At 44.3% G+C, this 13,044-nt stretch overlaps 1 protein-coding gene across 2 annotated transcripts in view; it reads left to right on the forward strand.

The window, feature by feature from the left end:
• Positions 1–13,044, forward strand: part of Fli1 (Fli-1 proto-oncogene, ETS transcription factor) — a 124,369-nt gene that overhangs the window by 59,826 nt on the left and 51,499 nt on the right. For both annotated transcript variants that reach the window (XM_070038315.1, XM_070038316.1), the window contains exon 2: positions 8,115–8,326. In XM_070038315.1, the coding sequence (XP_069894416.1) occupies positions 8,115–8,326 (212 nt within the window). The remainder of the gene's footprint in view (positions 1–8,114; positions 8,327–13,044) is intronic.

Consider the following 13,044-nt stretch of genomic DNA (forward strand, 5'->3'; position numbering starts at 1 on the left):
AGACTTATGGGTTTTGGGTTTTTTTGGTTGGTCGTGGGGCTTGAACTCTGGGCCTGGGCACTGACCGTCCCTAAGCACTTTACCTCAAGGCTAGTGCTTGACCACTTGAGCCATGTCCGGGTTTTCTGGTGGTTTATTGGAGATAAGAGTCTCATGGACTCTCTTGCCCAGGCTGGCTTTGAACTCTGTGAGTAACTAGGATTAAAGAAAGGCATGAGCCACTGGCACCCGGAGACTTAAGGTTTTTTATTTTTTATTTCTATTTTCTTAAGGCTTTCCTTAAGGAAACTTATTAAGAGTCTTTTCTCTGAAGCAGTAAGTGGGCTCAGGACACCTGTCGACTTCCAGGCTGTTCTACGATCCCTGTCATGGGTGAAATTCAGACTGCCGGGCATAGGAAAACTTGCAGTCACTACTCAGAGAGGACATTTTCCCCAGGATAGAAACAAAGGGGGTGGGTGCTCAGCTATGGGACAGGTTCTGAGTTTGTTTTCAGTTGCAATAACTGAAAACAACTAGATTATTTATAAAGAGGAGGTTGGGAAGTCCAAGAACACGGTGTCAGACCCTATCCTTGTTGTAGATAAGGTCGCTCTGTAGAGTCCTAACATGGTGTATAGCATCTTGTGATGAGTTAGAACAAGGTTGCTAACTTGAGTCTCTTACTTTTCTCATGAAGCCACTAACTCAGTTGTATGGGCCCCACCCTCATGACCTCATCTACGGCAAAGAGCTAGCCTCCAAATATTATTATCCCATGATTTGGGGTTAAAGCTTCAACATAAGCTTTGGAAGGCACCATAGTAGACAGTATTGCTGTATTATTATTTTTAAGGACTAATACAAACCACTTGTTTGAAATCAGGCAAAATAGAATCCCAGAGTAAAATATACAAGAAGCCACTTGTTGGAGTGGGCTGCGATATAGGAAGGCTAAAAAGATCCTGCTTACCTAGATGGTTTTGCAGCAATGGTTGACAATCTTTACCATCACTCCTGTGAATCACTGAGAGCTTTACTTAATCCTTACAGACCCATCCAGAATAGCAGGACAGTATGAGAGACAGTGCTGATGCTTCTTGCTCATCACAAGCTCAATAGACCACCCTTACCATGCCCAGACAGCTTGGCCCCATAGGGTTTACCTTACAACGCTCCTACTTTATTTACCTAAGAGAAGATTGGTCCTCCTAGGGTCAAAACATGACAAGTTATGCACAAAAGAACATTACTGACCTTTTGCGGTGTCCATTATCATCAAGATAAAGCAGCTTCATGGGCACCAGTGGCTCATTCCCATAATCCTAGTTACTCAGGGGACTGAGATCTGAGGCTCTTGATTTGAAGCCAGCTCAGGCAAGAAAAATCATGAGCCTCTTATCTCCAATTAGCCATGAAAAAGAAGAAAGGCTGAAGTGGAGCTCAAGTAGTGACTCAAGAAAAGAGTGCCAGCCTTGAGTAAAAATGCTGACAACATCCAGGCCCTGAGTTCAAGCCCCAGTACTAGCATACTCAAAAAAAGACCAGCTTACTAACTGGTCAGATCTATTATAAAGAAATAGAAAGCAAAACTATAGTGTTCATTTTTCTCTTCCTAGGGCTCAGATGAGCCTTGTAGCTTCTTCCTAGAGTTTTTATATTCAGCATTTTTTTCAGCCATAAATTCATCCTCTGAGAGAGGAGATTTAGCTTTGATCTTTAGAAATGCCCTTTAAATGTGGTTATGGTCACAAAAGTGGCTGTGAAAACTCAATGACAACAGGCCAAGGTCCACATATACCCATGGGAGACCTGGAGAAGTATCTGACAGGAGGCTTATGGTGAACAGACAGCCATAGCTCTGGATTCTATTACATGGCCTGCCCTTAGAGAACTCAGAGATCCTGTTCTCTAAACTCATTTAAGCTCATTCCATTAACTTATTAAACCCCATTAAATAAAGTACTTTTATCTGCAAAGATTTTCACTTCCATCTTGGGGGAACGTCTCTGGCTGCTCTTGTATGGGTCATCCATTGTAAAAGCTCCCTTCCCCAGTAAGTGGAGATTTAACATAGTGAAGGTGTTTGGGTTGTGCTGCTATAACAAAATGCTACAGACTGGTTATTTTAATGAATAGAAGTGTTTGTCATACTATTTGGAGACCATTGAGAACTCCACAATCAAGGAAGGAAATCTGGTGAGGGTTTTTTTTTTTCTGTCTCATTGAATGATGGAAGGCAAGAAATGAGGAATAAGTGGAAAGGGATGATGGTGGGAAGGAGGAAGGGAAAGGGGGAAGGAGAGAAGGAGAGGGAAGGGAGAAGGAGAGAGACCTTATGAGGAAGAAACCTGCTTTGATAACTAATCTATTCTTACAATAATACATCAATCCATTCATGAAGGCAGAGTTGCTGTGACTTAATAATCCTTAAATGCCCACCTCCCAACATTATTATCCTGAGAATTAAGTGCCTAGTCCATCAAACCATAGCAGAGGGAGAGAAGTCTTACAATAAAATTACTAAAATCCATCCAGGCATTCTGAAGTTCTGGGGCAGGTGTGGCTGTGGTATATGCAGCCTGGGATTAGAGATGGCAAACTGGAAATAGTTTTGAAGAAGAGCAAGAATCAGAGACCCAAGCACCCAGACTCACTAGCTGGAGGACCTACGGCAAGTACTAAATCTCCTTAAGCCTTGGTTTCTTTCTCAATAATATGAGGATCCTAAGGTTAAATAAAGCTGTGGTTATAAAAGTTCCTTGGAAACTTCATGTTATCAAAATACTAGTTCCATTTCTTCTTTATAATTTAAAATAATGACCCTGATTGGTTTGTTTGTTTGTTTTGCTTGATCTTGTTTGTTCTGTTGTTATCAGGGAGTAGTTATGAGAGGAAGGAGGACATTTGGCCAACTTTGATTCTCTTCCATGATATGAATCTAGACAAGTTGTGCTTGATGACTCACTTTCCTCTATCTAGTCAGTCATGGTGCTGATTCCTGACAACCAGTATCAAAAACAATTATCCAAGGATATTCAATCACCCCTACTTCATTTGAAAATGGGTATTTGAATGTAGCTAATTGCTGATTGCTAATTACAGTAACTGTATAAGAAATGACTCCCAGACCTAGTGGTATAAACCAAACATGGTGCTCAGGAATTCCATCATTCAAAGGAGCCTTCATTCAAAGGCGGATGTTGATACTGTCTGGTGGCCTCAGCTCTTCCCTGTATGGTCCTCTCCCTTCAATTCCTCATCTTGAGCTAGTTGGGCTTCCTTAGAGCATGGTGGCTAATCCTAAGGCCCAGAGGCTAAAGAAAGAATGAGAAGCAGATGAATGTAGTATGGTCTTTTATCATAGAACCCTGGATGTCAAGCAAAGCTATTTCTGTGATATCCTACCTGTGAAAGCAATCATGAATTCCCTCTGGCTTCAAGAGGAAGAGAAGGAGTAGGAAAAATCAACTCTGCTTCTTCACAGGGAGAGACAAAGATTAGAAATATTCCAGTGGTCATTTGGGGAAAACACAACTTTGCCCTGTTAATACGTGGTGACTTGCTAATGTTTCTCACCTTCTTCCGTAAAATTTACCTCATTTTTTTTTTCTTTTCCACTCTGCTCTCTAGGGGATGGCACAAGACTAGTAACTAGGTGGGTGGTGGGAAGCAATACATTTGACCTGACTAACAGCAACCACTGGCTCTTCAAACTTCAGATGTGCCGTGGAGCAACCCTCTCTCTCTCTCTCTCATACACACACACTCCAGTCTGGATGTTCTTCCTACTGAAGAACCCAGTGGGTTTCCAAAACAGAGAACAACAGAGGGCTCTGCTTCTAGGAATCTTGTCTGCATTCTGCATGCTCTCTGGCTGGCAAGAGAAGGGACTGCATGTCATTATGCAAAGAATGCAATAAAAAAAAAAAGACTCTAAAGCTCATGTGTTCCCTGTGGTGACCTTGGGTAACGGATATACCAGAGATTAGCTTTCCAGAACCCTGGTCTGGGAACAGCGTCATGGACCCACTGAGCAGGGGCAGAGCAGGGAATTTGGTCTGGTTGCTTGTGACATTCCTTTTACCCATTGCCTCCAGCAAAGTTCATCAGCCATAGAAAACTATCCTGACCAGATTCAGGGCCGAGTAAAGGAAAAAATGAGGGGAAGATGCCATGGGAAATGAATGCTTCTCAGACCCCATGTCTTGGGTCATTCTTTGTGTTGGAAATGAAAAATCAGTTTAAGCACTGGGATGAAAAAGATAAAGAATGACCTCTCCACGTTGGCACCTGGGATTTAATGTCTCCTGTAGAACTGTAAATTTTGTTTGTACCCTTCCTACACAGAGGATGATAGGTGGAGATTCTTTCTTCTTCTTTTTTCCTTCTCCTCCTTTCTTTTCCTCCTCCTCCTCCTCCTCCTCCTCCTCCTCCTCCTCCTCCTCCTCCTCCTCCTCCTCTTCCTCTTCCTCCTCCTCCTCTTTTTCCTCCTCCTCCTCCTCCTCTTTTTCCTCCTCCTCCTTCTCCTCTTCCTCCTTCTGTCATGGGTCTTGCACTCAGGGCCTGAGCACTGTCCCTGAACTTCCCTGCTCAAAGCTAGCGCTGTACAACTTTGAGCCATAGCTCCACTTTGGATTTGGGGATAGCTAATTGTAGATAAGAGTCTCATGATTTTCCTGCCCAGGTTGACTTCGAACTATGATCCTCAAATCTCAGACTTCTCCTGAGTAGCAAGGGTTACAGAAGTGAGCCACCAGTACCTGGCATGTCAAGATTTCTTTTGTGTATTCCTGAACAGACTGGGGAAATCCTCAAGGCACTTTTGTTACTTTGTCTTGCCACTCTGGAAACACTGATGTCTCTGCTTTAGCTGAAGTTTGGGAAGGTTCCTGAGATCTGATCCTCAATATCGGCAGGCCATCATTTGGCAATGCCCCATCACAATACCAACATCTCCTGGTCAGATATGGAAAGTAACATGTAACTGGCCTAAGGAAGACAAAGATTAGCAAATTTGTCAGTAAATACAAGAAAAGAAGCATAAATACATACGGATATGTATAATACAAACACGTGTCTATGTAACAAATGCCAAAATAAGTGAACTTTTTACTTGTGATCTCACAGAGACACTGCATTCTTCAGGTATTTACTGAGTACGTGCCATGTAAACAACAATGTAAACAGGTACTAGGCACCTATAGGCATTATGCTGGAGCGGATGGCCCCTCCTCTTGTTTGCAGGGCTATTTAACAGTCCCCTGAGCCACCTAGAGGCCCAAACTCAGAAGCCGGACAGGTGCAGTGGGAAGAGCCTGCAAGGGAACACCATTCATTCATGGCTTGAAAGGAAGACTGGAAATGCAGAATAGTGAAACAGGGTCTAATTAGAAGGCCAATGGATTCAGATTGCAGAATCTAACTATCATCACCATATCTACTACTTCTTCACCTCTGACAACTGACCTTTGTTTTGACTGTAAGCATGGATTCCAAATCATAATTTTCCAACGTTGAGTACTCAGCAAACATTGGCTACCAAGATTAATAGAAACACGTTCTCTTGTTCCTCTGCCTTCCAGAAGAACCAAGGCAAAGATTTTTGCCAGGGTTGTGAGAAATAATCAGAAAGGAAGTAATATTGATGGGTCTGAAGCCAGTGATGGGGTCTGCCTGTGGTATTCTGGTGTGAAATGGATGGGGTAGTACAGAGGCACTGCCACGCTCTGGGTAACTGTGTGGGAATCCTGCACAGACATGGTTCACTCCACTTGCAAATGTAAGAGAGGTACTTCCCTAAGCCAGGGAGACTTGTGGCCAGTCTTGAAGGGATGCCCCTGGCATACATAAAGGCTAATGGGTGCTTAGTAGAACAGGAGGTAGTACAGGAAAATAGGGGTGGCTCCTGAGAGCATGTGAGGGCTTTCCTGGAACTAGGTAACAGAATTGTCAAGGCCTAGTGGCATCAGCTGGACAGGAAAGGAAGGCAGCATTTATTCACCCTACACCTCTTTGACATCCATCTCTTTCTTTCTCTCTGCATGCTGCTTTCTGCCTCCTCGTTTCTGTAGACTATCCTCCTCGACTTCTCTGTTCTTATGGAGAAGTAAAGCCAACTCATGTCTCCTGAGCTGGCCCATCTTTGAGTCAAGCACTCGGTGGAAAGGGATCTATTTGTTTGAGGATGAATTTCAGATACTTGGGAGAAAATTCTGACTGGTTTTGTTTTTCTGTCAGATTTAGTCAGGTTCTCCCGAGCAATGAAACTAGATAGGAAAGGAAAGGAAAGGAAAGGAAAGGAAAGGAAAGGAAAGGAAAGGAAAGGAAAGGAAAGGAAAGGAAAGGAAAGGAAAGGAAAGGAGGAGGGAGGAAAGAAGGAAGGTAGGAAGAAAACGAAAGAGGGGAGGAAAGAAGAAAGGATTGATTATGGAGAGTGAGAAGTTCCATGATCTTCTGACTGTCAGGTATTAGAATGAGGGAAGCTAGGGGCATGGCTCAATCCAACCCAAAAGTCCTGAGAACCCTGGATTCTAATGTCTAAGGGCAGGGAAGAGGGTGTCCTAGATTCAGAAGGAGAACAACTTGCCTCTCTCAGGACAACTGGAGTTCTGAGGAACAATTACAAGGGAGAAAGAGGCATTGCTCCCACACTACCCATCTCTTAACCCAGTGGTTCTCAGGCCCTCTCCTGGTATTGGCTCTTTAAGTTTTTATTCTAGTTATTTACTGTGTTATTTGTTAAATACTTGACTTAGATACTGTACATAGATCATCTAGTTGTGTCTTTATTCTAAATCCACCAGGTTAGGGAATTGTGATTGTCTCTATTCTACAGATAAGTACTTGTAAGTACTACAGATACCATACGAATATCTAAGGAACAATTGATATAGCTTCCACTAAGACTTAGATCCCTCTGGCTGTAAAGATAGTACTTTAAGTTGTGTGTGTGTGTGTGTGTGTGTGTGTGTGTGTGTGTGTGTGTGTGTGTGTAATTACTACCCTCACCAGGCATGTTTTCTTGCAGATGAAGAAGTTATGTGTAAATTATAAAAGCTATGTAAACACATATAGGCTCATATGCAGGTATATACAAACATGTCCGCTAAGGAGGGTACGTAGGAGGGAGGATTCCAATAGTATAATGCCTTTGAACAAGGTGAATACCAGGAATGCCCCACCACTAGGGTCATTTCTAGGTTCTGTTCTGCCTCCAAGACCTCTTCACCTCTGCTCTTCCATTCTGTCCTCCCCTTAACAATCGAAGTGATGTGGAAGGAATCATTTTACTGGAAACTCCAGGATTCACTATGACAAACCAAGCCTGTAGAAACCAAGTCTGTAGGCCACTCACCTCAGCAGATCATACCAGATTCCTTAAATGCTATTTTTTTTAATAATGGCACTGTGGGAATGGATCTTCACCTTTATCACCCGAAGAGCACTTCAGGGTGCTGAGAGGATTATATCCACATTACTTCCTCCCATCTTCTTTGGCTGAATAATCAGGTTGAAGAAGGTCTAGGGGACACACCAGCACATGCTGCAGAGGACATCTTCAAACTGCCAATCATTTTGTATAAGCTAAACATCTGTGCCGCAGGTGCTCATTTAATCCACCTAGCAACCGAGTGAAAATTGACCCAGTCACAGCCTTGGATACCACCACTCCCTTACATGACCTTGAGCTAAATGATCTCCCTGGAGCATCTCTATGTCCTCCTCTGTAATATAAATGCCCATTCTCATCCACCCCCTGTCCCTTGACTATGCTACTTAGCTAATAAGAGACATTCACATTTATTTCTGAAAGAGTCCAGAGTCTGCGTCACACCTAGCACCTCCTTCCATGCTTTTTAACCACTGTTTCTGACCTTCTCTTTTCTATTCTCCTTTTTGAGGACCCAACACACAGGCCCCCAAACTGCACTCACTTCTGTGCTCTTCCCTTGCTAATCTCCTCTTTCTCTGTGGGTGAGCCTGCTCTGGAGGGCCATGGTACAGTTGGAGCTTGCAGGCAAGATTTTCCCCTGCAGCCCATGGCCATTGGACCAGCTCAGATTGAGAATGCCACTTGCCTGGGTGAAGAGAGTATAAACCCTAAGCTTCTTGTCTCTTCTTTGGCCCTGCAGGAGGCTCTGTCGGTGGTGAGTGACGACCAGTCCCTCTTTGAGTCAGCATACGGAGCCGCAGCCCATCTCCCCAAGGCAGACATGACTGCTTCGGGGAGTCCTGACTACGGGCAGCCCCACAAGATCAACCCCCTCCCGCCGCAGCAGGAATGGATCAATCAGCCAGTGAGGGTCAATGTCAAGCGGGAATATGACCATATGAATGGATCCAGGTAAGCCTGCTTAGACTTCCCCTCTGTTAGGGTTGGGGAAACTCCAGGCGTGTCCCCTTCCCCAGTTTCTGAGACCTGAAAAATTTTCAGGCAGAGGCTGCTGGCATTTAGGACATTAGCAGAAGGCAAGGCTCTGGTACTGGGTCTGTGAGCTGTGTCAGTCCCTAGATTGCTGAGCTGAGAGAGTGGGTTGCAGAACTAAAGGCTTGGTGGGGCTGGATTGACCCCAAAAAAAGCCCACCTGGTTCTCTAAGTCCTGGTGGGACCCTCAGGATTCGGGTTAAAGCCCTGCCCCAAACTCCAAGACACACACTTGCAGAACACCTCTCTGTGTCAGGCCCAGTCCAAGCCCGGTCTCTCCGGGTTAAAAATCTAGCAATAAGATACTCATCCTATCTTCTTGAAGGCTCTTAAACTTCCCAGGTGGGTTTCATTGGAGCAAAGGTGATCAGATGATTCTAGTAAAAGTGAAATGCGGAAGGCAGACACTAGCTGTGCCCGGAAGTTAATGCCATGCCTGGAAAGTATGCAGGAAGGGCAAAGAAGGTAGGATTTTACTTATAAAACTGGAGAGAGAAGAATTCTAGAAAAATGATGGACACAAGAAAGAGCACCACCTCATAGACTGAGGAGGCCTTGGGTTCCAGGTCCTGACTCTCCATTTTGAGCAAATGGTCTCAACTTCTTGCAGCACCAGCTTCCTCCCCGTGAACAGTACAGAAGCCTTTGCTTCATGTGAGCCTTCAGAAACCTCAGGGAAAGGATCCAGAATGGAGCCTGTAACTCAGATAATGTCCTGTAGAGATTTGTGATCATTATATGCAAAGGCTTGAAAGGGAGAAAATGTTAGTTTCATGCATGATCTTATCATTTCTGGTGGATTGTCTGGACCTCCACTGAACCTAAACACAGGGAGACAAAAAGATGAGATGCATTAAGAGGGCCTTGATTGGCAGGCTAAGAAAAACAGGTCATTTCTTGCATAGACAGAGACTGACTTTAAGCATAGATGCGAAATGCAACATCATCAGAGCTGTTATTCAAGACTGCTGGGGTGATCGTTCCTGCCCATGGGGAGTGGAGATGGGAAAGTCAGAAGGACAAAATCTGAAGGAGCAGAGGAGGCAGCTCGAATTTATACTACCAGCTATTCAAGAGGCATAAATCAAGATCAAGACACCCATCCCAACAAACAAGTCCGATGGGTGATTCACATCTACTGTTCCAACTTTGCAGTAAGCATAGGTAGGAAGATCTCAATCCAGGACCAGTCCAGACAAAATAAAAAGGAAGAAAGAAAAGAAAAAAAGAAAAAGATATTCTCTGAAAAGACTAAGGATATAGCTGAAGTACTTCCTTAGCAAGAGTGAAGCCGAGTTCAAACCCTAGTGTTGCCCACCCCCAAAAAAAGAAAGAACGATAAGAAATAATCAGAAATAATATACTTCTGGACTAGAGTGATGGAAAGCTCAAAATAATTTGGAGTTTGGAGCATTGCAGATTTTTTTTTAATTTTCAGGTTCTAGATGTTGCAACCTGGGGCTAATGAATAAGCCAGACAGAGACACCACTCTGTTGACTGAGCCCCTCCAACTTAGAACCTGGGTTACTGCTCAGGAAGCCTGTTTTGCTGAGCTTACTGCTTCCTCCCTCACCTCCAGAGGAGGGAGCCTCTACCTCCAGCACTCCAGGATACTAATCCTGGACTAAGAGACCTGTGGGGAAACTGACATTCAAAATTCCCTTTCTAGCTCAGTCACAAGTAGAGGCCAGCTGGAGGACTATGTGACAATTCAATATTTACCTGGCTTTCTTGCACAAAGCAACCTCTGATTTGAATTCACCCATCTTGACTAGACATCAGCAGGTGACAAAGCAGATCCAGATAAGGCTGAAGTATTCTTACCCACTCCAGGAAAACTCAAACAAGCTACTTGGGGTTTCAGAGCCAAGCAAGATATTCTCTAAGGGCTCATACGTAAATTGGCAGTAGGGAACAAGGATTTTCAGAAAGATGCCTTTGCTTAAGGCAGGTTCTAATACTAAATTGTGCCCAAAATAAAAGAGACGAAGAAATAGGTGGGGCCAGGCATCGGTGGCTCACACCTGTAATCATAACTGAGATCTGAGGATCACAATTCAAAGCCAGCACAGGCAGAAAAGTCCGTGAGACTCTTATCTCCAATTAACCACCAAGAGTGGAGCTGTTGCTCAAGCAGTAGAGTGCCAGCTCAGAGTAAAAAAGCTAAGGGACAGACTCAGGCTCTAAGTTAAAGATCCAGTACTGGCACACACACATGCTTGTGCATGCATGCACACACGCGTGCACACACACCGACACACACACACACACACACACACACACACACACACACACACACACACACACACACACATGAAATTGATGCAATCCATTAAATCTCTTATCCTAAGTGCCATGCTTCTATTCTCTCAGCCTGACTGAGAGCAGCACTTTGTTATTTAGATGCGATTTGGTCTTTTTCATCATAATCTGTAAGATAGGAAGGGTTGTTTAACTTCACATGAGGAACCCAGAGGTTTTCTTTGGAATCGCTTAGCTTGTCTGTGCATCCAGTATAGAGCAGCCACTGGCTTCTATGTTGCTGTTGAGCACTGGGAAAGGAACTACACCAAAAGTGTGCATTTTCTCCCATGGAAAATATACACTGGACTTAGAAAATATTTAGTAGGTAGGTGTAAGACATATGTTGGAATGATCATTTTTGTCTGTATTAGCAGACTGATACATCTTCATTTGTTGTTATTCCTTAACAAAAAATACAACTACCGGGCTGGGAAGGTGGCTCCGTGGTAGAGTGCTTGCCTTGCATGCATGAGGCCCTGGGTTCAATTCCTCAGCACCACATAAGCAGAAAAAAAAGCCAGAAGTGGTTCTGTGGCTCAAGTGCTAGAGCAATAGCCTTGAGCTGAAGAGCTGAGGGACAGCGCCCAGGCCCAGAGTTCAGGCCCCATGACCACCACCAACAACAACAAAAATACAACTACCAAGCCAGGCACTGGTGTCTCAGGCCTGAATTCCCAGCTACTCAGGCTAAGATCTGAGGATCCTATTCAAAGCCAGCCTCAGCAAGGAAAGTCCATGAGACCTGTATCTCCAATTAATCACTAAAAAGCAGGAAATGGACCTGTGGCTCAAGAGTGGAGTGATAGCCTTTAGTGAAAACAAATAAACAAACAAAACTAACAACAAAATAAGCAAGAACACAAGGTCCTGAGTTCAAAGCCCAGTACTGGCACCACCATTAGCACCACCAACAAATACAACCACCAGAATGTTTTTAAATGATCTGTGTGACTCACATTTGGTTGGACAGCACTGGGTCAGAATGTTTTGCACTGTCTTTGTGGTTCACTGTGCATTCCCTATGTTCCTTGATAAGCGTGACTTTCTGAGTTACTTCTTCAGGCTTATTGGAGGCCTCGGGGATCTTTGTGCCTCTGGCAGGAAGGAGGCATCCCACATGCCCGAAGCTGCAGTGCTCTCTTGCTTTATATCCCAGCTATGAGCCATCAGAACCAGGGTCAAGTGGAGAGCCTGAGCTCTGATTTGCTGAGAGTTGCTCTAGGCCACCCAGGTTGTAAGAGGTTCACCCTGTCTCTTTGCTCATCTTCCTGTTGCAGTTGAATCTGGTCCTCTCAGTTGCCCTTGAAGCAGCCTGGCCCATAGGTTCTGTGTTGGATATAGATTTCAGTAGCTTGATCCAAGCTATGGTCTGCAAATAATTCTCAGCTGTTTCCTGTCTCAACCACAGGGCTTGGTGGAAAACAACCCAATGTCAATTAATGGAGAAGAAACCCAGGACTTATCTTAGGTATCTAGCCCTTAGGACTCAAGCTCAGGGTTAGACTTCCTGAACTAGCCAATAGCATCAGGATTAATTGGACACCCAGAGACTGATACACCACACCCAGAATGATGAGCTTTGTGCATCCTGTAACGTGGGCCTCTCTTTATTCAGCACCTTCCTAAATTCTTATGTTCCTAACCTTGTAATAAGGAGACACATCACAGTCACTGGGGCTAAGGGTTATTCTCAGAATTCCAGAAGAGCTATCAGTATCTGCTATGGGTGGGCAGGAAGTAGTGAGTAGATTTTGAGTGATGGCTTCATTACAATTTTGCTTTCCTTGAAAGTTGCTTTTTGTTTGTGTCTTTTCCTTTCCAAAACACAAGAAGTCACATCTATACAGAGATCTTACAGAGATCTTACAGAGAGATCTTCTAAAGGCCATGCCGATTGCTGGATCACACAATGCATTGTGCTATGGAGAAGACAGGCTGGTGGGTCTGAATGCACCCGTGTGATGCAGACCTCCTTCGTGACCTCAGGGTAGTGAGTGAACACTGAGTACATACTTGACAGCTGGTCTGAGCTGCAAATTTGTAGACCTGACAACATGCCTTATTTTCAGCCACTCTGAGGTAGATGGGAAGGGGTTAGGAATCTTTGAAATCTTTGAAACCTAAGACTTTACACCTTAACTTGCTAAAAGCCTTGCAGGATGCATTTGGAGATTGTTAAGTCTTTAAAAGCAATGTTCACTAATCGCAGATGCATAGAAACAAGGATAAAGAAATGATGAGGACCTGCTTCTTGTCCCATGGATGGCCCATGCCCTGCCATGGAGATGTCCTGATCTACCCCCTCCCTGCTCCAGCCCCAGGTCCTTCTGTC

Source organism: Dipodomys merriami, unplaced genomic scaffold (genome assembly GCF_024711535.1).
Source record: "Dipodomys merriami isolate MVZ:Mamm:240054 unplaced genomic scaffold, mDipMer1.0.p SCAF_29, whole genome shotgun sequence".
In the NCBI taxonomy this organism is placed as follows: domain Eukaryota; kingdom Metazoa; phylum Chordata; class Mammalia; order Rodentia; family Heteromyidae; genus Dipodomys; species Dipodomys merriami.